The following is a 26,420-nucleotide window of genomic DNA, read 5'->3' on the forward strand; positions in this document are numbered from 1 at the left end:
TACATATAGATACGTATTATATATTCATTATCATTATATGTATTAAAATTAGGTAAAATATAAGTTGTATCTCCAAAACACGAACTATAAATGACTGTGTTCCAAAGATTCACATTTCAATTCAATTCATTTATTTATTGCAGGATAAGGTGAAATACATAAATGATTTACATTATACTTTTTTCTTTCTCAATTTTGATATAAGAACAAAACTACATTTACATACTTAACAAAATTTCAGAGAGATACAAAATGTTGTGACAATGTGAATCTTTGAATCACGGTCCTTTAGAACACCTTTAGATAGGAGTGTGGTGCGGCCTCAGCTCGCTCGTACATCGAGTCGAGCGAGCGAGACGGACCACAAACTCCTCCTCAGACCTCAATGTGAAGTGTCAGAAAATGAAACAAGACTCCAAGAGTATCCATGGCAGTGTTGCCAACCCTACAGTTTTAACTGTACATCTACAGTTTTTTGGAAGTTCTCTCAGTATTTAGTTTAGGCCTCTAAATGTAAAGTTTTTGATGTGAAACATCTATAGCCGCACGTAAAACCGATTTCTGGCGTGGCGACGCATGCCGTGCGCAAAAATCGTAATATTTTATTTTATCATTATGACATATTTAGTTCCTATCACAATATGTTCTTTTCTGCATATTGCTTTTACAAAATAATGTCGATGTTTCACATCTGCCAGGCGTCCCGTGACGGCTCACATGTTTTTTTTATATAAGATACTAGCGGCATCTATTTGCTTCGCTATGAATTCCATACACTATCGAACCGGAGGTATAGTCCGCGTAAAACTACTAATCCTCTCTAAATATAGAAATGAATCGCGTCGCCATAGCAAATTGTATGACTACACCTACTCGCAACAACTTCAGAGCGGACTAGCAATTTGGCGCGGAGGATAATAGTTAACCAATTTAATAGATGGCGTTAGTGTGCGTTAGGTGGACCATTTCGGTCACCGGTCGTTGACCGGCGGTCGAATTCTGTTTTCGCCTAACTTCTGTAGTGGATTAGCATTTCCATACTAGTTTTTAAATATGATATTGCTAATTTGATTTCACATAATGTTTGAGACTTTACATTTCATTTGATTAATCTTTTAAGTTATTATTACAGATAATAATAAATAATAATAACATTTGCAAGTTAAAAACTTCTTATTTACTTGCTTCGATTTTGTTCAGCTGCTTTTTTTTCAGATTTTTCAAGTTTAGTCAAATATCTTCAGAGATGCACTCCATGCAAGCCTATAATCCCTATAAATTTGTGAAATATCGATATTTATATCAAAGTCGTAAAATATCGATAACACAAATATTCACAACATTGATTGTTCAAAACTCGCAACTCGCTTTCCTTGTTCCTCTGATTTTCGCGGAAAAATTACAAAGATTATTAATTTTGATAACTATTTATTCGTTGAACTTTTTGTAAGAATAGGTCATATTATTATTTCTACATAATATTTTCGATATCTAGATGATTTTCTTTTGCTATTATAATAACATCGTATGAGTAAGGGTACAATATCGATAAAGATATCAATCTTTAATATTCTCAAATGTCGAATTTTCGACATATTGATATAGCATCCCTAAATATTAGCCGCATGCGTGGCTGTCACGTCATGTGATGGGTGTATTTGTATTTTTCGTACATACATTGTGCATTTTATTAAATACAAATAAACCGGAAACGCAACGTTATATTACATTCAGTTTTAGTTAGAAAAAATGACAATAAGAACTTTTTAGCTATGTGTTACTTAACTAAGATATAACAAAGTTTATACTTTAATCATATGAGTTTAATTATTAAACGTTTCAAAAATGGATATGTTTTCATTTTTTTGTGTTCTATGTTTTTATGGAATATTGGCTGTAGTTGGTATTCTTATAACGGTAAGAAAAGTGTTCTGAAACTTTAGAGCATAGTTTACACTTTCATATAAGAAAATTTAAAATATTTATCCACCAAGTTGGTAAACTGCTGGTTGGTAGACTTCTCACATTAGCTTAAAACAATGTTTATGAACATTTATATTTAGTTGGTCTAATGCTGATAATAATAATGTCGCTATTAATATAATTATATTGCATCTTCAATACATACATTTAAAATATATAAGAATATGTTTTAGTTATCATTAGTGATCTACATGACTACAAATCCATACCCAGTAGTAAAAAGGTACAAGGAGGAGGAATCCTACTATGACCAAAATGTGAAAACAAATGTCAAGTTCCCCCACATCAGTGAAGATTGCAGCTTGAACCTAAGTGTGGTAGTTCCTGCTTACAATGAAGAAGAAAGGTGTAAGTGCAACTTTATATTTACCATTTTTCAAACATTACAATGAAGTTTTAAATTAGTCTGAGAAAAGAATAAGCAAAAACTAACTGCAAGAGTGATATAAACTATTCTACAATTTTAATATATTTTATTATAACAATCAATTAAAAATGTGTGTGTACGTATGTATACATATAAACAGTAATACTTTTTTGGCAACTCAGAATTAATTATTTGTAAATTTTTAGTACCCCCAATGCTGAATGAAGCCTTGGAATTTCTAGAAAGAAGGGTAAAAGACCAACCATCTTACAAGTACGAAATCATAGTGGTGAGTGATGGAAGTAGAGATGGTACTGTAAAAGTAACTCAATCCTATGCTCTGAAGTATGGCAGTGAAAAGGTTAGATGTTTGGAATTAGTGAAGAATAGAGGAAAAGGAGGTGCTGTTAGATTGGTAATTACACATTCTTATTATAATTCTTTGTATATAAATGAATTAGGCTGGCTTAGTTGAGATTTTTATGTGTGTATTTAACATTCCATATCACTTTGTCTCATACAATGAGACAAAGTGATCAACAAACATAGTGAGCAAACCTGTGTCAGTGTTGTCCATAATTGTATACAAATGTCTAAAGATGTGTAGACTACTGTTATATACTCAGAAGCTTGGTAGATTACAGTATAAGCCCATCCAATCTTGTGAGCATGTTACACCACAGATGAACTACTAGTCTGTTGTTTACAAATAATTCCACACATTACATATGCTAATGTAGTTCAAATAGTCATAACACCAAATATAATTTTATAAACTATCTGTTTATAAAAATATGTTTTAAAAATGTTGTTGTTTTCATTGTATTCAAACTTGACTAATCAAGGACCCATTTATTTGTTTTTTTTTTATGATCTAAAATAAATAAAATGTTCTATTGTATGATTATTCCAGGGTGTACTAAGTAGTAGAGGAGCAACAATACTATTTGCAGATGCAGATGGTGCATCAAAATTTGAAGATTTGGCAAAATTGGAATGTGCACTAGTTGATCTTATTAACTGCAATCCTATGAAAGATACAGATCAAGTAGCTGAAAAGATAGCTGTGGTGATAGGATCCAGGGCACACCTAGAAGAAGAATCTTTAGCCACAAGAAGTTTATTTAGGTAGATATTTCTGTCTATTTACAGATGTGTAAAACCTTTAAATATTTTTTAAATAATCAATGGTGTTTCAGAAATATCCTTATGTATGGCTTCCACTTCCTGGTATGGCTATTTACTGTGAGAGGTATAAAGGACACACAATGTGGTTTCAAATTATTTACAAGGAAAGCTGCTCGCATTTGTTTCCAAAGTTTGCATGTTAACAGATGGTAAGTTGCACTATTTATTTGTTATTGTGTACTTTTATTAACTTAAACTAAGAAATGTTTAAATATTTGTTTTATAATAAACAAAATTATAGATATCAGTAGGTATATTTTATCTTCAGATGTGACAAACACTTGTTTCAGCAAACATTTTGTATCAGGAGACTAAACCTAAACTAACTAAAACAGACCTATTTCTTGTTTTAGGGCTTTTGATGTGGAGCTGTTGTACATAGCACAGAAGTTAAACATTCCTATTGAAGAAATTCCAATAAGATGGACTGAAATTGATGGCTCGAAGGTGACGCCAGTGATCTCATGGATTCAGATGGGCTTTGACTTAGGCCTCATCTGGCTGAAGTACGCCTTGGGCGCGTGGAAGATAAAATCAGCGAAAAAAGAATAAGCACAAAGTTATATTTGCACCAAAAACTTATTTACATAAAGTACTATATATTAGTCATGAATAAATTATTTCTCCTATCGCATCGTCCGTGTGTGGATGTATTTAAAAATCTTTAAATCTCCTGGTTTTTTTTAATAAATTCTTCTAAAACCTCTCAAAAATATTGTATTAAAAAGGCGCATTTCTATCTCGCTAATATCTGTTGTGCTCTAGAGGCTTAAGGGTGGCGGGGTCGGTACGACGACATTACTGCGCCTCTGGTTTTGGTTATGAGCTCTTGTATAAAACTTAGCCCTTTTTGAATTGCAATATTGAAATAAGTTATAACTAATATAAATGGTATTTTATTATGTTACTCTTATTTTCTTCTTTACATTTGTACATATGAATATTATTAGTGATGCATAATTTTTTACTTAGATGAACATCTGGTTTTGTCCAATCTGCACGGCCCCCTCTTCTCAACGATCAGCCTGGACTAATGGAAACTGACTATCATAATATCTGCAAATTTGTGAAATAATGACATCAAACTTATGCCTGAAATATCATAGCTAGGGAGGCTAGAAATATATGAAGGCAAAACGACACATACAACATAAGCAATAAAACAACACCTTAAAAAACAAGGATATAATTTTATCATCATATACACTTATACATGAAAGTTAAACATAGACACATTTATATAATGTTACATAGAAAACACGTAGATTCATACAATAGGTGGAGATTACAAATTTATAAATAGGTATATAGACTTATGCAACAAACAGCATAGCTTACTAGAGTAAAATTGAAATTTGTGATATTTGAGCATTCGAATATCATAAAGAGCTCGAGAAAAAACCATTTTGACTTCAAATTCAACGAAAATTATACAGAAATATTTCATTACAATTATCCATATTGAATATGGGAAAGCCTACAATTAAATAATGATTATTTTTATTATTCATCAAAGCTATGCAAGAACAATTTTACACTGATATATTCTTTGGGACTAGGGAAGGATTACGATAAAATGCAGGAACCCATTTAAAAGGAAGATAACGTTTAGGTAATATCATGCTGTAATCCAAAATTTTAAACGATGGTCATTGAACAATTCTATACCCTACATGAAACTATTTAAGTAGTTAAAAAAAATAAATGCAAGTGAAATTCAATTTCTTAGAGCTATATACATACAACTATTAATCAGCTCGAGTGAATGATGAAGTAGATAAATAAATCAAACCTTTTCGAAGATTAAGTCCTTCAGACTGGAAACCCCAGGATTACGGCCAACACTGGACGGAAGAGAAATTAAGAGGTTAGACCGAAGGAATCATATGGTTGCTTAATTATTCCTTGAAAACATTTTACAATTGAGAAGTCTAACCAGTGGTCCAAAGATTTAAGATAGTAAATGTTTTGACGAATATGTAATGTTAATTTCTTAAATAGAATAAAACAGATATCATTGTCTTGTCTTTTCCCAGGGGTAAGGGGGTAGTCAATTCCCCTATCTTTTTAAATAGAACCGTTAAAAATAATTTATATCAAAACATAAAATGGATCATATGCTACAAAATACGTTTTTATTTTCAGTCATGGTTAAGTCTTGAGATGCAAATGGAAGACATATTTTATAGCAAAAATAAATGTATGATGATACAATAGTTCTACTAATCCATCATATATTTGTTTGTATAATTATGATTACATTAAATTAATATAAAGTAAACACAAATAATTTCAAATTGTAGTTGTGGAATATATGAAGACATTGAACACCAATATAAACCAATCTATTTATAATTCTTTATCAAATGTATGATAATCCGGCTTTCAACTCGTATCTCTTCAGTTTCTATTTTAGCAGGTTTTTTTTGTATATGCGTTTACTGTGTTTTGGTGCGTATAAGCGCAGGAAAAAACACTTAAATCGCACTGTTAAATTTGAATTATTTATATATACTTTTAATTTATTTACTTTATTAATCAATCATGACTTTACTAATGAATATAAAAATAAAAAGGCTGAGTGCCTAAAAATATAGTCTATGTCACTTACTACTATTTAGACAAATACAACGACACCTTTTATGTTAACATCCGTAAAGCGGTTTGAGCTTATTTATTACTAATAATATTGTATGCCGAACAATCGATAGCTACACTATCTATTGTTAACCTCGAAAATCAGTTGGAATATCGATAGTATCGACACAACCAATACTATCGATTATATCGATGTCAATGCAATAATATCGCTACTATTGATAGCACAGCGACTATCAAAGGTAAATCGATATTCTCACTATTGCCACACTATCGACCGCACATCGAGCGGCATTGCTAGCTGTAGCGCATGCCAAAGAATGAGACATACATGCATACTACTCAAAAAACATTACGGTCCGCAGTCGTGTAGATAGGGTCAAGCATGCATATCGTCACTGGAAAGGGTTAGTCTAACACAAAGCACTTTGCATGTTAGACATTTAGCCTTTCTAGTAACGATATATTATCATACAAAATATATTTCACGAAAAGGTGCGATTACAGTAAATTTAAAACAAGGTGTTTTATTAAACAATACCATGTTTCGCTGTCGAAATGTGGCACTTATGGCGCTGCTTGGCAATCAATCTCTTTCTTTGTTGTTATTATTATTATAAACTTTGAATTATGTACCACAGTACGACTGAAATATATTTGTTATTATACCAACAAATATGAATAATATTTTAGATTTTGTGATTTTTTAATTTATTATACTCAGCTCAAACAACATTTAAAAAATAAAGAATTATTAAAGATAAGAATTATATATTGACCTAAATCTAGCAAACATGAAATTTAAAATTCACAGGAAGCAAGGCCCATTTAACAAAAAGAACACACATAGTGCACGTTATTACGTAATACTTATTACAAAAGGATAGGTTGTACTGTTTAACTTACTTTATATTCAATCCAGTATTGTCTATGTTTTTTTTAATATTTTTGACAAGTAATTAAAAAGTGGACACTACAATAGAAGAACTATATTCAGTCAAAATTTAAGTATGCCAAGACTATCATATATTCCACAGTGCACCAAAATCATGTAGTCTTATATTTTACGCATAACCCTGTGTTTTGTATGCATTTAAAATGTACAGGGTATACAGATATATGTACAGTTACTATACATTTTAAACATATAGTAGTTGTAGGGTTTGATTTGCAATCATACAATAACCCATGTAATAAATGTGATACAGATTATAAATGATATCACATAAGTTCAAGCAATTGAATTACCAATTTAAAAAATAATAACAAATAATATTTAAAAATTCCCAAAACTCTAACACATTCTGGGAATAATTTCAAAATACTAATTTTATAAATTTGAAATTTTAATTAAATGCAATCATTATTTTCGAACAATCACCAGATTCAAGTAAATCTATCACATTTAACAAGCAAATGTGAAATTTCAGTTCTTCTGTATAATTAACATGTTTTTTTATCACATAAATATGGTTTCAAAATGTCTTTTAAAAATATATCATAGTTTTACATACAATAACGTATATTATTCGCATATATAAAATAAACAATGATTTCACGATTATAATATGAAAATCAAAAATTATTGAAAATACATTTTCTTGATAAGTAGTATGAATATCGCATTATTTTAATAGTAATTAGCATTTCTAATCTTATTCATTGGTTATTTTAAATTTATTAAAATAGTAAGGATTATTGTGCATTTTTCCTTTTATATATTGCTAACGATTCTAATAAACAAGAAATTCACTCAATGTTTTGGTATGTATGTAAAAATAATTAAATATTTGTAATTTTCCTTAGACATTTAGTGTACTAAACTTACGGAACAATAATAATTTAAAGGTAAATACACATACTACAGAGAAAAGATGAGAAACAGTGATGCTCAAGCTTCAGTTCAATTCTTAGAATGCAATGACATTTATGCCATTTTAGAGTGGGATATAAAAAGGGCCCATAATCATTTATACCTTCAAGCCAAACACCATTTTGAGGAACTGCTCATAGTGTATTGTGATGACACCATCCTGATCTGTATCATATTGTCGAAAAGCTGATGTCAAAGTCTGGAAACAAACGAAATAGCTTTAAGTGGTATACACATTATATCGGAGTGTAAGAGTCAGATGAATGTATGTACAAAAAATCAAAAATTGGTTTCTTTTTCACAAAATGCTCCACAATGTAGTCTTTTATTAAATGGCAAAACAACGTAATGTTATTTTCAATATTTTTATTTCAACTACTGTATATTATCTCTATTAATGATCTGGTAAAGTTTGAAGTGGCGAATTTTCACACTATTTTTGCTCTCCTGTAAAATTTACAAAATGTAGATATGTTCATCTGCCTCTTATACAGCGATATACCAAATTATACAAGTATTGTTGGTAGACACCAAAACTTATAACCTGGTACATCTAATGATAATTGATTTTAATATATATCGAATTTTGTCACCATGAAAATATAAAAATTTACTGCAAACAATATAATTAATTAATGTCATCCATGGAATTCCCATTTGGTGAGGAAAATATGCATATTATTTTATAATTGTGTTTCAGATGTATTACCTATCAAAACATATTGTCCAGTCAACATTTACGCCAACCAATCACCCAATTAAACTTTAATTTTATAATACACAAACCAAGTATACTTACATACAAAGTTATACAACATTGTATAAAATCATCAAACAATATTGTGCCCCTGCCAAATCTATCAAATTTTTGTACCATTGTGTTGATTATGTCATCTGACAATCTGTATCCGAATGCAGTTAAAGCATTTTTCAATTCCTGCTTATCAATATTGCCAGAGTTGTCTCTGTCAAATGAGCGGAAGCAGTTTTGCCAATCGCTTACATATTTCCACAGTGCACCAAAATCTTCAAATGATATCACACCCCTGTTCTGCTTGTCAAACATACCTGAAAAGATAAGTAAAAATATAGGCATAGCAGATAAACAAGTATGATTATAATTGAGGAATTATGATATTGTTTATTTGTAGATATGAAATCCATTAATCATCACATACATGATGAGTTTGCTGTATTGGTTTACCCTTCTTCTTATAAGATTAACAACCTTTACAAGGAATAGTGATATAGATATACTAATATGGTCAATCAGAATCTAAAAGATATCAGATACATTGTTGCACATTTGACTTAAGCACAAGGTGAGACTGAGGGCAAATACAACACTGTCTAACATCTTTATATGCAAATATATTGGAACTTAAAATATACAAATACAAACCTATCATAAGACGAACTGTCTCTGGATTGAAAGGATTCCAGGTACCATTGGAAAGAGCCTGTTGTAGTTCATCTGCCGATATGTACCCACTTCTGTCTTTGTCAACTCTGTAAGCAAACAAAGAAGTTCATAAATATTCAGACCTCGAAACAATAGCAATAATATAAACATATGAGTATAGTGAAATATTTAATTGGTGTCACAGAAAAAAATCCCTATCAATTTAATAAAACAAGGAAGTCCTCCAGTCAATGTCAGTAATAAATAAAGCATACTATACCTCCTGAAGATATCCCACAGAAACTCTCGGCTGGGCATTGGTGATTGGAAAGCCATGTTGTCTGCAAAAAAAATGTTTCATTAAAACCTTGCACAAAAAATTACAAATGTTCCTAGACATTTGTAACTAGACAATTGAAAAATTCTCCATGAAGTTACATACTCCAATCTTAAAACATAAAAGTTACCCTTTTATACCAAAACTTATAAGAATTCAGAGATTTTATCACAAAATGAAGGTGATATATTAATTTAATAGCAAAGATATTGTAGTAATACATTTTGGACTACACATTGGGTAGTCCAAAATGTACTACTTAATACAATTGCACAACAAACCCCTTTGAATAGGATGACTCATTTATATTTTTATACACATTTTTACATCAATGAGTCATAAAACATAGTACAAGATGTATTCTCCAGAATACAAAAGCTAACTTCTATAGTACCTATACTTGGATTAATTACACACAATTTAAACAATGTCATTCGCCATGGGACAGAACATTATTAGGTTGCACTTGCACTGCAGCAGCTGACATTATCACTTGAGTTCTTTTGTCATGAAGCATTTAATTCCTGACAGGGTGACTTGAGAATTTCCAACACTAATGTTTTCCAGGATCATAGGGATATCCCTATACCCTATACAGGTATATAAATTAGATTACACTTAGATATATCTTTACGACTCTTATTGAGATGGTTTATTGTAATTGTGAGAAATAATAAAACTCACGGTTGATAATGATAAGTAAAATATGTGGAAAGCAAGGACACAACAAGTGAAAACAAATATTGTAAGGGTTATTTTTCAAATCGTAGGATCGTAACCCATTTACGTCTGCCCTGGACTTATATCGTACATACCTATCTAACTGATTAAACTAGTGGTAATATAATCCTGAAATAACAGGAAAAACAAGACCTTACCTTGCGGTAGTCTTGCTTTAAGATGTACCTACTTTGTGACAATAGTGAAATAAGTTTTATGATTAATTTCACATACCTAAACTACTTTGACCAGTAAAAACAATTAAAACTAACTCACATTAGCGCTCTTAAGAATTCCTAATCCAAACGGTAAATTAAACTTGTCTGATTGACTCGATTGAGCTGTCGTTTTACCACTTTTCCTCCGTTGTTGTTGCAATTACTCGCAAATATGCGTCAGAATCAGCGCGATACTTCGCGATAGTAAAAATATAGTCGCGAATTTAGCAAACCATAGATTAAGGAGAACACTGACTGGAGATAGGGATGTTTAAATATATCGAATTTATTTTTTGAAATTTTGTAATTTTGCCGACACGTTATCTGTTGATTACTGGCGAAAAACCCACATCACAAAATTTTTATCTTGTGGCCACATCTTGTAAAGAACAGATAAGCGTCATGGCGAGTATCGAAGAGGTTATTTTACATACTCGTACTCGTCTGCACTCTACGAGTATCTAAACCGGCTGCTTCGATCAAATTTAGTGATCGAAGACCGGCTGGCATTAAAGTTGGCCCAATGCTGCCAGATGCACTGTAATTACAGTAGATTTAATAATAATAATAATATATTTGATAACTAAAAATAATGTATTTGACTTTATGTTTCACTGTACTTTCTTGCCGATCAGTGCACTGTAATATTACAAAAATGACCTGGCAACACTGGTGAGGCCAGTGCGCAGTGACGTTGACGTATTGATTGTCAGACGTCAGGTAAATCAGGTTTTCTTTCTCTTTCTATTGTGTACCCTTCACGAAAGGAAACGAAAATATGGTTGGTGTCTGAAATTGCGAAAATTATCTTAAATTTTCTGGTTAATCGTTATTATAGTTATATTTTTTACGAAAAGAATATGTGTTAAAAGTGTTTCACTATGCAGTAGATGTAATATTTTTGAAGCAATGAAGAAATCGTCGAATTCCGAATAATGGTTTTCATAACTCGTTTGTTATTCTACAGGCCACATCCAAGAAGAAGACTAGGAAGTTGAGGGGTCACGTAAGCCACGGCCATGGACGTATCGGTAAGTGTTAATATTATGAGATTAATTAGTAATACCAGTAAATTAAGTGCTTCAAATCTTCCGCTAGCCATGTTTTCGAGTGCTAAAGCTCATAGTACTCTACTCTACTTTCCAGGCAAACATCGTAAACATCCTGGAGGTCGCGGTAACGCTGGTGGAGAACACCACCACAGAATCAATATGGACAAGTACCACCCTGGATACTTTGGCAAGGTACACTTTTGAGGTTATATTATTGTTAAGATTACCGATATTTTTTTTCATTCTCGTAGACTCAAATTATCTTGGTAAGTATTATAATTCTACAAACAAAATACTACAAACAAAAAATACAAAAGTTTTTACAGTTCACAACGAGTTTTGGTTTCGAAATTTTACAGAAAATTTCATACTAATACTATCTTATCTTTCCGTCTTATAAATTCACTTGGACCTAAATGGTCCAAGTGAATTTCTATGCAAATTATTATAGAAATATAGATTAAAGCTTATTTATTCTTCCATTATATATGTTAAAATTTCATTGTCTAGCTTGGTATGAGGAATTTCCACTTGAGAAGAAACAAAGACTTCTGTCCAGTAATGAACCTGGACAAGCTGTGGACCCTGGTATCAGAGCAGGCTCGCCTGAAGTACGCCTCAGCCACCGATGGCAAGGTCCCTGTTATCAACATTGTCAAGGCGGTAAGCTCAATATTTTACTAACATCATGTAAAAATAATGCCTCATTCCCTAGATTATTTACTGTATTTTTTTACCTGCCAATACTTCAGTATAATAATAATGCATATGATCCAAATTTTAACAAAATATAACAGCAGTAGTGTACATAATACATTGTACAGTATGCAATGAATTGAAAATCTTTTGGCATAGTCTGAAATTATAAATGAATCATTACAAATATGGCTACATCTATCATTTTGCCTTCAAAACTGCCTGTAACAATATGTATAATAAATTTCATACAAGAAATTTTAATCTCTGGGACAAAAATATTCCCGCAAGTAATGCATTTAGACATTTTTAAAATTATAATTATAATATTAAAAAAAAACAATCCATTAATTGTAAAATGTTTATGGGGGAGCGAGGTAAGAGCTTTGCTTACTTTTGCTGACAAGGGGGATGGGGGGGTAAATATTTGTAATAAATCTGCTTATGTAATACTTGAATGGCCCCTTAAACTCAAAACTTGAGTTATTATCTGGAAGCTGTCTAACTTATCTAGATTATAATATTTTAGATATGGTTTACAAAAACTTTATAAGAAGTTTATTTACCCAGCCTAACAATTATATTGATCTTAAAATGTACATAACATTCTATGCTCCTTTAATTTTCATGATTTGCATACTTACTTACTTTTACGGTGAAGAAAGCCAGCATGAGAAAACCTGCATACTTAAGAAATTTCTTAAATGGTACATGAGGTCTACCAAACAACAGTTGACCAGTGCAGTGTACTATAGTTTAACCCTTCTCATTCTGAGAGGAGACCTGTGCCCAGCAATGGGACAGCAATAGGTTGTTAGTGTTATTTATAGTGGCAGCTTGGGCTGTTTTACATAAATATAATTATGATATAATTGAAATGAAATTGTTTCTTTCAGGGTTACTACAAATTACTCGGCAAAGGCAAGCTTCCCAAACAGCCCGTCATTGTGAAGGCGAAATTCTTCTCTAAAACAGCTGAGCAAAAAATTAAGGCTGTAGGTGGAGTGTGTGTTTTGTCAGCATAATATAAGTATACTAATAAACTTTCCAAAAACCTATGATTTAGTTTTATTGTATTTTTTTGTGTCAATTAAAATATTTTAACATAAATATCTTGCTAAGTCTGCAGAGATGGATTTAACATTAGAAACATTTAGGTCAAAGTAACTGCAAAGATATTTTAAAGAGTTAAAAAGTTCTAAGTTAGTTTTACTAAATTACTGCAGTCATGATAAAACAACCCAATTTTGGGATTCAAATGTAGATATATTTTTGACCTTAACCCTTTTAATATGTTACACACTTGTGAGCATACATAAAACAATTAGTTAATGGAAAATAGCTTACAATCTTTGTGCTGGAAGAAAAAGTAGTCAGTTGCTTTGTTGTAAATAGGAGATAGTCAACCTATGCTGCAATGAACACATTATCAATGGCCCATACCTTTAGGTCCTAACAATTATTAATATAGATTTTATATATAAAAAAATGTGGCTTATCCAGAAAGTCTTGGAGCTGATTAAGAACTATATTGATAACTAGTTTTTGCCCGCGGCTTCGCCCGCGTTTAAAAGAAAATATAACATACGTTGCTAAAGATCATCACTTGATCAAATGCATAGTTTACGATTCAATCCTTACTAATATCGATTAAAATAATCGATGTTTTGGGTCCAAAAGATCGATTCGCCGGTTAATCGATCTTAGATCGCCATCCCTTGTTCCCGTGGGATTTCCTTTCTCGGGTCTCAGACTATCATTGTACAAAATTTCATTAAAATCGGTTCAGTGGTTTGGGCGTGAAGAAGAGACAACCAGACAGACAGAGTTACTTTCGAATTTATAATATTAGTAAGGATAAAAAAAATACAGGTTATCCATAAATTTAATATAGTTAAGTGTATAATAACATGATAAATTTTACATATACTTAATTAAAAAGTACAATAAATACAATGCCTGCATAGTGCATATAATAAAAATTGTCATTACTGTTACATTCCAAAAAAACTGGACTGAAAATATAAACCCAATTTAATTGAACATCATGTATAAACTAAGGCCACTTGCATGACTTATGGCAGTGTTACCTAAGCGCCACTAATATTACCATCAGCATTGTTAAATAATGTGTATGTACTTGCACAATATTATAATAAAATTATTTTATGTTACAACTGCATAAACATTGCAAAAAAATGTTCAATAACAATAATGTATAAGAAAATATAATTTAAGAAATATTCATTGTAATATCTTTCTCCATGTATTTATAAAAATTTTTCATGAATGAATGTTAAACATAAAATGCTGATAAGGTCATACAATTACAACTTGTCTATACTATCTTCATAACATAAATCTACAATTAGCTATTGTAATGTTGTATGTAAAGATTGAGCTCCTCTATCAATAACTGATTTATTTCTAATGCTATTCGAGAATAATTTAAATATATATCAGTCATTGAAAACAGATTTTTATGTTAAGTATAAATAGTAAGTGTTTGTCTTAATGGTTCATTGGGCGTCTGTGTTTGAACAGCTGTGTCTTGTGGCCGAGACTGCTTTGCCTTTTTTCTTGCAGCATCACTTTCAGCATAATACATGCCAAGTCTGGTTTTAATAGCTGCTAAAGCTGCCCCATTAATTTCATCATGAAATATATATGTGTATCTCCACTGTTTCACCATTGGGCCCCTTTTTCTTTCTTTCTTTATTTTCTTGTCCTCTTTAATTTGGGATACAGTTATTTCAGTACTATGATTATATGCCGTGTTACTGATGGCAAGAGAGTTGTCATGTTGAGGTTCTGGTTTAGTTTGCAAGAGAATGAAAGCTGTGGCTGGCTGGGTAGGTCTTGTGACTGCAGATTGGAGAAGGATACCCATACCTCCCTGTGTACCATTCTGCGTTTGGTAAAAGTTTGCTGGTGTAGAAGTTGTAGCCAATGTTGCAGTTTGATACTGATTTTCAAAATAGTTCTCTGCTATATTTACGAGATGTCCACTTCCAGGATATGTTATAGGAGTAAAAGTTTCTTGGGTTGTGGCGTGTTGGGGAGGTTGTGGTTCATTTTGCAAAGCAATTTCCATGTTCCTCTTTGACTTGGGCATTGTAGCTGTTATATTATCTGGATCATAAGTTTTAATGTAGTCCTTCCACATCTTTGAAATATTGATTTCTAGCCCAGCAATTTTGTCCAATCTAATAAAATCCTTTAATCTGTGAGTGTGGACTATTGAATATATGTGGTTTTTTATCTGTTCAATCACACCAGTGGGTAAACGGACTTCACCTGAACGGCGATGGCTATTTTTACCTCGATTGTCACTGGGAAACATGACACCATCATCCATTTTTTTACAAAGTACTCTAACTTTTCTTTCAGTTATGGCGTGAATATTTTTAAAAGCTGTCTGGCATACTTGCGTTTCTCTTCCCTTAACGCGAACGAAATACTCGAAGGTGCATGTTCTCCGGCTGCTGGATTTAACTCTTTTTCTTTTCACATCTACTTGGCGCATCAGACCGAACAGGTAAGCATTTTGTTCATCATGGGTCTTCATAGAGTAAAATCCTTGAAATGTTTTTAATCTTACATCTTCGGGCACTGTTTGATAGCATTTACGACGACAATTACAGTCCGGTCCTGGTTGTTTTGGAGGCACGACTTTTCCATTTGCATTTATATATTCGAGTCCTGCAATTCTTAAACGTTTCTGTTTTTGCTTGTGCCATTCTGGAATGACAAATATATTGATGAGTTTAAGTCATAAAACAGTATTTAATGTACAAAAATGTATATAGTATGCAGATACTTTAATCACTAATGTAAATAATTCTAAATAGTATATTATACAATAATGAAACCTAGAACTAATTTGTAGATTATGTTCACTATACGGCTTTATAGTCAAATAATTCAATAAAATCCTACGCAAGAGAGTATATACAAGTTACAAAATAGTCGCGGAAATGTTTGAAAATTGTAATACGTATCAAAAATGTAGTAAGTGGCAAAAATTTATCACAATAATATACTCCAAACAAAGGCACCGAGCTATCAGATATGTTACGTGATATAGGGTGATCTTTAAGAGAATTTCCCATGAAAAGCCCAAAATTACCTTCTGGATTTCGTAATCGTCTCTTCACAACTTTCCCATTTTTGTTAAGTTTTACTTTTCGATCATTATTTGAGACATCAGCCATTTTAGTATCAAAGCAGGGAATCGGCGAAACCACGACGCACAGATAACATATTATTAAAGCTTACATCACAGAGTTTATAATAAAATATATTTTGATATTCACGTCAAGTAGACGCATTTGTTCACTTGCCTAACCTGAGAAAATGTATCAACAATAAAGATTTCGCTCGGCCTCCTCTGGCAATATTATTATTAATTGACTATTTGGCTTAGGTTGAAATACAATTACTATAGAATAAATACCATGTACACTAAATTAGAGGTGTGACTAATATATTAGTAATAGGTACAGGTATTATAATACAAGCCATGCATATTCATATTAAGATAGGCAATATATAACATACATTTTTATTTATTTTAATATAGAGTAATAGATTACCAGGTATTAGTCAAATAATAGAGACGCGTAATAGTGAGGCAAGCGAGTCGCTTCGTTATAACAATATTATTTTCCGGCCGCGGTCATCTCCTCTCATTCACTCGCTGAGCACCACAGTAGAAATATGGACCAGTATGGAAAATCCCTACAAGCGTTAGAAACAGCACACTCACACAAACATGCGCCTGATTGTTGAAACATGAAGGGAAATTTAATCGCCTTCACTGGTTTACTTTTGTAATAGGCACACCTACGTGATTAATATCATGCATATTCTCGAGATCTTGTATTTCATATTAATTATTGTAGATAATATTATCTACGCAGGTATCAATATTACATTGAGTAGCTAATAATCACAGACCTATATCTAAATATAGGTCTGTGCTAATAATGATCGGTTCACTAATATTTGACTAATATCCAGTAGTAGGATTATATTCGATAATAGGATTACCTAAAAATAACCCTAATATAACATCTCTACTAAACTTGCTTGTGTTTAAAGTATTGCTAAATGACGATAATAATAATAATAATTTAAAATAATATATGAGGTGGCACGGCTACTGACATCACTTTCGTGGTCTTATCACTCTTATCTTTGGTCTTATTTCTCTATGTGTGTCTATGACCTCATCGACTTCTATTTTGTTTTTGGTTATACTTTCACATTCACATTGACAATCAATCGACGAGATGACGAATTTGTGTATGTTTGACTTATCTGTGGTCAGTACGTTTCCAGAAAATAGTTGGATTGTGTGTCTTTTCTGACACGTATTTCGCTAAAAATCGTAAATATTATCCCATAAGTTACCATGCTGTTGTCTTGACCAAATTTAATCGAATGAAAAATTATTTTAACATATAAAAAATGGAATTCCGTGAAACGCTGCTAGCTGCTCAACGAAATCAACAACAAAAGTCATCTGTGAGTTTTATTTCATTATTTTGCAATAAATATTCCTATGTTTTTAAACAATTTTATACGGGGACTAACGCTGATTTGAGTTCCGAGACAATAATGCGTATAATTCTTAATTATGGAATGTTTAAAATATGTTATGGTAATAATCACCTTGATGATAATATTTTATACATTCATTCTATTTCGATTCATAATGAGATAGGTCTTAGGTTTTATACCACCAAACCGGGAAAACCAATTGATATCAACATTTAATGTAATTGTCAATGTTTATTTTTGTATTGAATGTCATATGTATCATTATTTTATTAGGAAAATTACTACTACAAGGCTCGGTTCGACCCGCCCAAAAAGGAACAGAAGGCTAAAGACAGACTCTCTGCTAACATACAGAAGTTTTTAGCAAAGAAAGATGAAGAAGAAAAGCAGAAAAAGTTAGAAGCACAGAGGAAGCGGGATGAATTGTTTGCTATGCGTGATACTAAGGCACTGAAGAAAATTCAAAAGACACTGAAAGTAATAAAATCTGCAAACAAATCAGTACTGGCAGATGCAATTGATCGAGACCATACTGCTGTGACAAGGGAGGGGCCCGACCAGCCCGACCAGGATGATTATGGATACGAGTCCCAGGAGGCAGCTGCCCTCTATGAGAAAATGATGCAGAAATACAGCAAACTACCCGACGAGCCCAAGTTTCCTGTTGCAAGTAAGGAATTAATTTGTTTATTTTTACTTCATTTTGCTTTTAAGCATTCTGTACACTTAATTCATTGAATGAAATGTGTACCTCAATACACATTTCATTCAAATGTATTAATATGTCTGTAGGTACACATTTCATTCAATTAATTATGAATTTCATATTCATATGGATTTATTTTATTCTGTCAAGAGACCTAATATAACAAATTGGTTTAAAATAGTGTATGTATATAATATAAGATTCTTTTGTAAATTCTGCAAAATTTTTGGTCTCAAAATAACTATATATTTCAAATTTTCAAATATCACAGTGTGTTACATTTGTAATTTTTGTAATAATACTCTACATTCATAAATACCTTCACACTGAAACAATGCTGATTGTGGTTAAAGAATAAATTAGATAGTAATAAAATCACCCATTATGGAATGTTCTATATTCAATTATAAAGAAAATATTTATGTACTTTGTTGCATTTTATCTTTTGTAGTTTTAATGATTTGATTGAATAGATACTGTTGCGGACGGCGAATAAATAGTCTATAAGTTATTATTGTAAATTGTTTTTTAAATGCGTAAATTGTTAATTAGTTAAGGCTTATATTTCATTATATTATATTATGTACAATTGTATTAAAAATAAGTTATTCTATGTAAATAAATAAAAGTAAAGTAAGTAAAGTTAGAAAGAAAGGGATATGAGTAAGCAAGATGCATGCTAGAGAGAGAGGGCTATAGGAAGTGAGCGAGACGTGAATAGAAGCGACTGCTGCGTTAGCCCCCGTCGGTTGTAACACTCACTTAAGGTGGCTAGAAACAGGGTCTCCGTCAGGGTTTCCAGCACGTTCCGGAAAAAAAGAAGAATATTGTAAATATATGTATGGTCAAGATAAGAAAATACAACAAGAAGATTCAAATTGGAGTTATTATTTGCAAACCAGTACTCAACAGATACGTTTATTCGTTGCAATTTACTTGTCAGTGGCATCACCTCATGTGTACCCGATGTCTGCCTTCTCTATTTTGAGATTGTCTATAGTTGTTGTAGTGATAGTCGTTGTATTATAACGTTTCTGAGGTTTGTTTGCAGATTAAAAGACCATTTTGACCTATCACTTTAATTCTTTTATATTAAATAATTTATATCTAAAACAAATAATTGTGTTTTTTCAGGTACATCTGTGAACAAGGATTTAAATGGCACCAGAGAGAGAGTACGAAATGCTTTATTGCATGAGGATGAGCCTGTGCCACACAAAAGGCGAAGGAAAGGAGAAAATGCAGGTAAGTATTGTATCAGCGTCACAATTATTACTGGTATATCCTAAGTAACAAAATTTAGGTGTGGTTCACATTCTGTTATCTGAGATCAGCAATCAACTTGCACTGAAGCTCATTTGTAGGATAGGATAAATCTGTTTGTTATTAAAATACCAATTTCAATGTTTTGTCAATTTTTAGACAGAGACTCAAGTCCTCCATCAAAATATGAACCTGAGAAAAAAAAGGAAGATAAACCAGAGAAGCCCAAATTTCGAAAACCTGCCCCCCCGCCTATGGACTTCAACCAACTGTTGAAGCTTGCTGAACAGAAGAAAAGTGAACCAGTAGATGTTATTGCGAAAAAAGCTGCCGCCGAACCGGAGCCAGACAGGTTAATGACAAAAAAACAAAAGCGTGAGTATGAAGAGGAAATGGCTCGACGGCTACGACGGCAGGAACGCCTTGAAGCTGAGAAATCGGGAGGCAAGAAAGGTAAAGTATTAAATTTTGCGGTTTTTAGATTTTGTGATGACAGTCCTACTTATCAAACGGTTTTTCTTGTTTACTATGAATATTCGAAATGACTATGAATCTGTGACTATAATAGAATAGTATTATTTGTTTCCTATAAACACACAAATTGTCCATGATTTTTCTATAATTTTGTGCTTATTCCAGTTCAAGCAGATACGAGAGGCGAAAGGCAACAAGCTGTTGACAAAGAAAGAAAACCCGACACTGGTTTCAATAGAATTCCAAAATTGGGTGATAAAGTTACAAATAATCACAGAAATGAGGTTCCAAAAACTTACGGAAGGGAAAAGGAAAAGGAAAAACATGTGAGTGAGAGGGAGAAACATGTAAGTGAGAGGGAGAAATATGAGAAAATGCAGAGAGAAAAAGAAAAAGCAAAAAATGAACGGGATAAGGAAAGACTAGACAGAGAAAGGTTAGAAAGACTAAAGGCTGAAAGGGACCGAATTGATAGAGAATTGGACAGACTGAACAAAGACAAGGACAAGTTGGATAAGTCAAAAGCAAAACTAGAAAGTAGGAGTATGGAAAAAAATGTTAGACCTGTAGACAAGGCTGTAGATAGAACTAAATTGGGTTCCAGAGATCAAATCGTTAAACAAGACGCGAAGAAAAGTATAGACTTGAAAACACAAAACACATACAGGATAGATAAAAATTCGAATGAAAAAACAGTTGGTCCAGGGAAGAATATTGACAGTAGAGGTATGAATGGTTACAGTTCACAAGGTAAGCCAGTGCCAAAATTAAGTAAGGATCAGATTTCAGAACCGAGGAATGGTTTAAAAGATAAAATGATATCGTCGAAGCCCAGGATATCCAGTGAAGGATCTCAAAAATTAAATGGACATGTCAAATTAGAGAATGGTAAGCGACCTGAAGACAGGAAGAGTTTACCTGCTAAGAAGCCTGATGACAGGCGGCCTTTGCCAGGCAGTGGCAGACCCCAAGCTGGTCCTAGCAAACCAAAGGTCTCCAATAGTTTCGACTTTGATAAACACGTCAACTCTCTATCTAAGAATACCACGAAACAATTCCCACCTGGCCATGTTAAGAGGAAACCTAATCCTGATGACTTGAAAAAGAAAAAATGTAAGTATATGATTACAGAGTTCATCATTTGTTATGTCAACATTTTAAATAAACTGGTTAATGATTTCAAAACAGTGGCAGCTACTTATTTGATCTGAGTTTAGTTAGAGTTCAGATAGATAAATAAATATTTTAAGTTAAAAGTTACAATTGAATTTTAGCTCTTTATATTTTTATTCAGATCTGAGTACTGAAATATGGTGTCCTGGTGGAGATCTCATATATATTATGAAAAGTTATTACGGACTCGAGTTCCGTAAGTTTAGTTTTTCTGTTACAGTTATGAATACAGCCAAGCGCAATTGAATTAACCGAGAGTTAATGACTTTGTGTTTTAAGTTCAACAACTTTAGCTATATTCGGTACATTATAATTTATAATTTTGCCGCAGCTCGTATGGTCCATTCTGATTCTGAATACGATTCAGAAATGGACGATTTCATCGACGATGGAGACGAGAACATGGATTACTCTCATCACATTAAAGAGATATTTGGCTACGACAGATCCAAGTAAGTTTTTTTTTCAATAATGATGTTTTTTGTAATCAAAGTCTATAATCCTTCGATATTCCGCTTAAATTGAATACAATTTGACAGGCAAGAAATTTAATAAATCTTTTATAATTATGTTAATATAGTACAAACATGAAAAGTAATAATTATATTTATTTAAATTAAAAATGAATTGCCTTCTTTTTAAATGAAGCACTTAATGTAAGCATGCATTTAATCTGAACAAGAATTTCATACAAAGATTGTTTACATTGATTGAATTATTTCAGATATCGCGATATGGACGACGACGACGATCCCGCGATGGAGTCCAGCTTCGCGCGGCAGCAGCGCGAGGAGTACATTAGCAAAAAAATCGGTAGGTAACTTTTAACGTTACGCCATAGATTAGTAAATATAACTCACTTCTAACAAGAAAATATAACCAGTTTTGACAATTGAAATTGTCACTGTCATCTATTTTCGTGTTTGAAAAATATTATAAAAAAAATAGTTTTTGGATAACTTACGAATGAAACGATATTCCTCTGCATTTTTTCTTCGATTTCGTGTTTTTGCACCACTTATCTGCGCATGTCGGCATTGTTCCGCGTAAATTACACCATGACAGCTATTAAATGGCTGACAGAACGGAATCGGTCAGCCGTTTAAGCCATTTAATGGCTTCCTTCAATTACAAGGCGGTGAGATATCTATGCGTTACGCTAATACAGTGTTAACAATATTAATCAAAGTACTATAATATTATACCAAGAAATTATAGTTACTGTATGATGCAGTCAGAATCTTTATAATGACTACATAAGTGGTCTGGGTGTGTGGTCTGGTTGGGTGGTTGGTCTGGGTTTATGAATGAACTACCACCTTAACCCTATAACCTTAAACGTATAAACGTATGTCTGATATAATAATTACGCCATTTATTTTCAAGGTATCATGGAGGACTTGGAAGACATGCGGATGGAAGCGATGGAGAAGAAAAAATCAAAACGCAGACGACTGAGCGACGACTGAAGAAATATATTGGCATACGTTTATTGGACCAAAATCGCTACTGTAATGTGTTATTTGCTAATTTTATGTATATTCGTATATTCTTTCAAGTTGTGATTATAAAACTCATGATGGAAATGAGAACAAAAAAATATTTGATGTCTGTTATGTTACATTCTCTTGAATAATGTTGTTTGTTATTATTAAGTTCTATTAAGAAAAAAACAATACTACAAAGAAAAGTTGAGCCTGGATACAACTTGCAGCTAAAAAAATGCGTTCGTTGGTGAGGATTAATTATGTTTATAATCGTGACTGTAAATGCGTGAAACTAAATAATAATTTTGCTTGTATTAGTACAGATAACAAACTCAAGTGTTAAGTAACCGTATACTCGATTATTAATTTTTAAATATAATTACGTACCTAATATGTTCCCGGCTCTGACATCAAGACTGCGAATACCAAATTTCAGGACATTACCACAGGACATCACAAATATTGTACATTGAAAGTTACCTTTAAGAATGAACGTAGTTTAAACAATAAGCATTATGGGATATAATTGTTATATTAATGCTATTTTGTACTATAATAATTATATATCTGAAGTTGGTCAATTCATCTTCAATTAAATTAAAACGCATTCTGTACAATTGCAACATTAAGTTTGTACAAAATTGTTTTTTTAATTACAGTTTTTTTTCTGATTTCAAAAATATTTTTTATTTACACATTTTGGGTATAAGGATTTGGCAATTTTGGCTGTTTATATTATGTCGTACGTATTTAGATATTAAGCATAATAATTTTTTTCGTCATCTTACAAGTTTATCTTTTTATGCATCACAAAAAAGAAAATCGTATTTTGAATTACAATATAGTGCCCGACTTTCAATATTTAAAAGTAAGTTAAATAATTTGTTAATTTATTTAAATTTTTTGTACCTTTACTTTATGATATAAAAAACTTCTACTTTAAAAAAAACCAGCAGTCTCAGTGACAGCCTGACCTTGACCCATGTAAATTAAAAGAAGGTAACAGAAGTAACGATATATAGGAAATAATACCTTAAACTTCAAATATGAATGGCAAAGAGGTCACTAGTTTTGGTAATTGTAGATTCCGTCTGACAAAGCACTCTTCACTTCTGCCTTTAGGTGGGTCGACCGTCGCTTATCTAAGGCGCTTGAATAAACGGTCTTTCGATTACGAACTCTTCGTCGGATGACTATTATAGCTGCTTACACAGAGTTGGTAGGCGACTTCGGCAAACAAGTGCATTTGTCTAACGACCTGAAATAGATAAGCTCTAATAAAGATAATTCATTTATGTATTATATTTATGTTGTATGATTATATACTTTGGAAATATAAATAATTTTAATCATGTGCTCATATTATATGCATCTAAAAAGATTTCAAGATGTATGTGTAACTAATCTAATTCCATGTCTATTTATAATAGTTTGTCTATCAATTCATAATTATTACCAGTAAGTACTTTAATTGTTGTGCTGTATTTTTTGCAGTATGATTTTGTAATAAAATAAGCAACATTATCAATTTACTTATAAGATCATTTGTTTATGAAAAAATATTAAAGATTACTCTTGGCAAAATAACTTTGCGATGTTATTGCTATGAACGATCATGGGTAATAATTTATAATATAAATAAAATTGTGATTTTACGAACATTAGTCATTTGAATGTGTATACAAGACTTTCAGTGTCACTTGCTTTCTATTCTTAGTTGTAAAGTAATGCCAACATTGTAATCACATATTTATTCTACAGTAATACAGAACCTGTAATTAATATTTACTTTACATTCCTACTGCAGTAGAATGTGCTCTTGGTAGAATATCTGTTGGCATGGCCTTAACGGTTTTACAATTTTGTATGTATATGATTAAAACTATTAATGAGGTGTTTATTAAATACTAAATAAATTGTAAATCTTTATAATGTTGATGAAATGAAAAGACAAAAAAAGTGTAATATAATATTATGTTTGCAAACTATTAGTTCGTTTTCTTAATATTTTGTATTGTAAAATCCTGTTCAGCTACACTTATTCAAATCAATCAGCATATTATTTATTCAATAAATAGACAATAAACCTGACAAAGTAAAATGTTCACAATTTTTACATTGCAGTTCATTTTACTGTACAATGACTACAAAAGTTATAAATGAAAAAAGATCCAAATTTTGACCTATTTTTGTTATTCTATTTTTTTTTTGGATCTACGACATATAATTACATAACAAAGTTGTAGATGATTAAATTCAAGACAATCTTTAATACACCAAGATAACGTATATAATATAATTTTCAGGCAAACCCTTTTTGAAAACATCATGAAACTAATTTAGGGGATTATTACTACATTTTGATTATCGAAGATACTATAGTATCTTTCGTACGAATTGATTTATGTTTATATTTTTCTCTAAAATATATAAGTACAATTTACTAAAAAATAATACAATACTATATATTTTTGAACCAGTTCCGACAAAATTCGGTAAACCGTAGAGCATTATTATATACCTACTAGTTATAGAGAGCCAACTCTACGTAATTCTTGTCATAGGTAAACCGCCCCTAGTGGCCTGCCCAAGAACTACTCATGGGTTTTACATACATACCTATAGATACCTATTATATATTCGTTATTCATTATTAATATTAAAATTAGGTACATTATAAGTTCTAAAAGGGGGCTTCCGGGGTTGAGAGTGGCAAGAGTGGGAGCTCGAACCGTCCAGCAAGCAACCCCGGGAAGGACGACGGTATGTGTGGTCGCATACCGTCGTAAACACCAGATGGTGTTTACGACGAGGTACTCGAGTTAGCTTGAAGTATTCGAGTACTTTGTGACACACAGCCTAATAGCACTAAGAGCAAAATAAAGCCTTACTAAACAAAATTAAACAAGTTGTTACTTGCATAATTCCTGCTGTATTTACTCGTTTGCATATATAGTAGAGTCAGTGTACAGGTACCGTCAGTATTCGAGTATCACTGCTACTCGAGTATGCGAGTTTATGTAAGTACTCGAGTACTGACTCGAGTCGACCTGACTCGGCACATGTCTACTGCCCACTTAGATAATTAAGCGACCAGCAGCTGATGGGACTTCATACCCACCGGTCTCTCATATGCCGCGTCTGCGTTTGCAATATGGGGGGTGGGTAATTATTCGGGTTTCGAGGGTACACTCTTTGCCCGGGCAAATTCTCAAGGGAGTGAATACCACCCGGATTTTTAATATTATTATATATATATATATATAATACTATATATATTATAATATAATAAGACAACATTAAAATTATACCAACTCC

At 32.0% G+C, this 26,420-nt stretch overlaps 5 protein-coding genes across 7 annotated transcripts; 3 read left to right on the top strand and 2 right to left on the bottom strand.

Annotated features, from left to right (window-relative positions):
* The first annotated feature begins 1,609 nt into the window (after positions 1 to 1,609).
* On the top strand, positions 1,610 to 4,177 carry wol (Dolichyl-phosphate beta-glucosyltransferase wollknaeuel). Its single transcript, XM_073086178.1, has 6 exons — positions 1,610 to 1,917; positions 2,157 to 2,331; positions 2,557 to 2,765; positions 3,264 to 3,478; positions 3,550 to 3,687; positions 3,892 to 4,177. The coding sequence occupies exons 1-6, from the start codon at positions 1,846 to 1,848 to the stop codon at positions 4,088 to 4,090; spliced, it is 1,008 nt and encodes a 335-aa protein (XP_072942279.1). The 5' UTR covers positions 1,610 to 1,845; the 3' UTR covers positions 4,091 to 4,177.
* Positions 4,178 to 4,708: 531 nt separating this feature from the next.
* On the bottom strand, positions 4,709 to 10,942 carry Alg-2 (apoptosis-linked protein 2). 2 transcript variants are annotated; one of them, XM_073086179.1, is made up of 6 exons: positions 10,745 to 10,942; positions 9,692 to 9,752; positions 9,412 to 9,518; positions 8,809 to 9,077; positions 8,113 to 8,208; positions 4,709 to 5,382 (listed from the first exon to the last, which is right to left on the bottom strand). In XM_073086179.1, exons 2-6 carry the CDS (start codon positions 9,745 to 9,747, stop codon positions 5,371 to 5,373), a joined length of 540 nt encoding a protein of 179 aa, XP_072942280.1. In that variant the 5' UTR covers positions 9,748 to 9,752; positions 10,745 to 10,942; the 3' UTR covers positions 4,709 to 5,370. The 2 variants fall into 2 exon arrangements, with proteins under 2 accessions (XP_072942280.1, XP_072942281.1); XM_073086180.1 differs by having other exon boundaries at positions 4,709 to 8,208; positions 10,745 to 10,939.
* A 470-nt stretch (positions 10,943 to 11,412) lies between these two features.
* On the top strand, positions 11,413 to 13,492 carry RpL27A (ribosomal protein L27A). Its single transcript, XM_073086181.1, has 5 exons — positions 11,413 to 11,467; positions 11,654 to 11,717; positions 11,833 to 11,930; positions 12,249 to 12,401; positions 13,331 to 13,492. Exons 1-5 carry the CDS (start codon positions 11,465 to 11,467, stop codon positions 13,457 to 13,459), a joined length of 447 nt encoding a protein of 148 aa, XP_072942282.1. The 5' UTR covers positions 11,413 to 11,464; the 3' UTR covers positions 13,460 to 13,492.
* An 824-nt stretch (positions 13,493 to 14,316) lies between these two features.
* Positions 14,317 to 16,724, bottom strand: LOC140752006 (uncharacterized). 2 transcript variants are annotated; one of them, XM_073086175.1, is made up of 2 exons: positions 16,564 to 16,724; positions 14,317 to 16,175 (listed from the first exon to the last, which is right to left on the bottom strand). In XM_073086175.1, the coding sequence occupies exons 1-2, from the start codon at positions 16,646 to 16,648 to the stop codon at positions 14,920 to 14,922; spliced, it is 1,341 nt and encodes a 446-aa protein (XP_072942276.1). In that variant the 5' UTR covers positions 16,649 to 16,724; the 3' UTR covers positions 14,317 to 14,919. The 2 variants fall into 2 exon arrangements, with proteins under 2 accessions (XP_072942276.1, XP_072942278.1); XM_073086177.1 differs by lacking the exon at positions 16,564 to 16,724 and adding an exon at positions 16,307 to 16,422.
* Positions 16,725 to 17,704: 980 nt separating this feature from the next.
* Positions 17,705 to 25,090, top strand: LOC140751515 (protein SPT2 homolog). The gene is made up of 8 exons (XM_073085407.1): positions 17,705 to 17,963; positions 18,273 to 18,669; positions 19,840 to 19,950; positions 20,128 to 20,421; positions 20,608 to 21,555; positions 21,947 to 22,067; positions 22,340 to 22,428; positions 23,002 to 25,090. The coding sequence occupies exons 1-8, from the start codon at positions 17,907 to 17,909 to the stop codon at positions 23,082 to 23,084; spliced, it is 2,100 nt and encodes a 699-aa protein (XP_072941508.1). The 5' UTR covers positions 17,705 to 17,906; the 3' UTR covers positions 23,085 to 25,090.
* Positions 25,091 to 26,420: the final 1,330 nt, after the last annotated feature.

The sequence above is a fragment of the Epargyreus clarus genome, unplaced genomic scaffold, assembly GCF_041222505.1.
Source record: "Epargyreus clarus isolate Ecla_fem2 unplaced genomic scaffold, WU_Ecla_fem_2.2 ptg000023l, whole genome shotgun sequence".
Taxonomy (NCBI): Eukaryota; Metazoa; Arthropoda; class Insecta; order Lepidoptera; family Hesperiidae; genus Epargyreus; species Epargyreus clarus.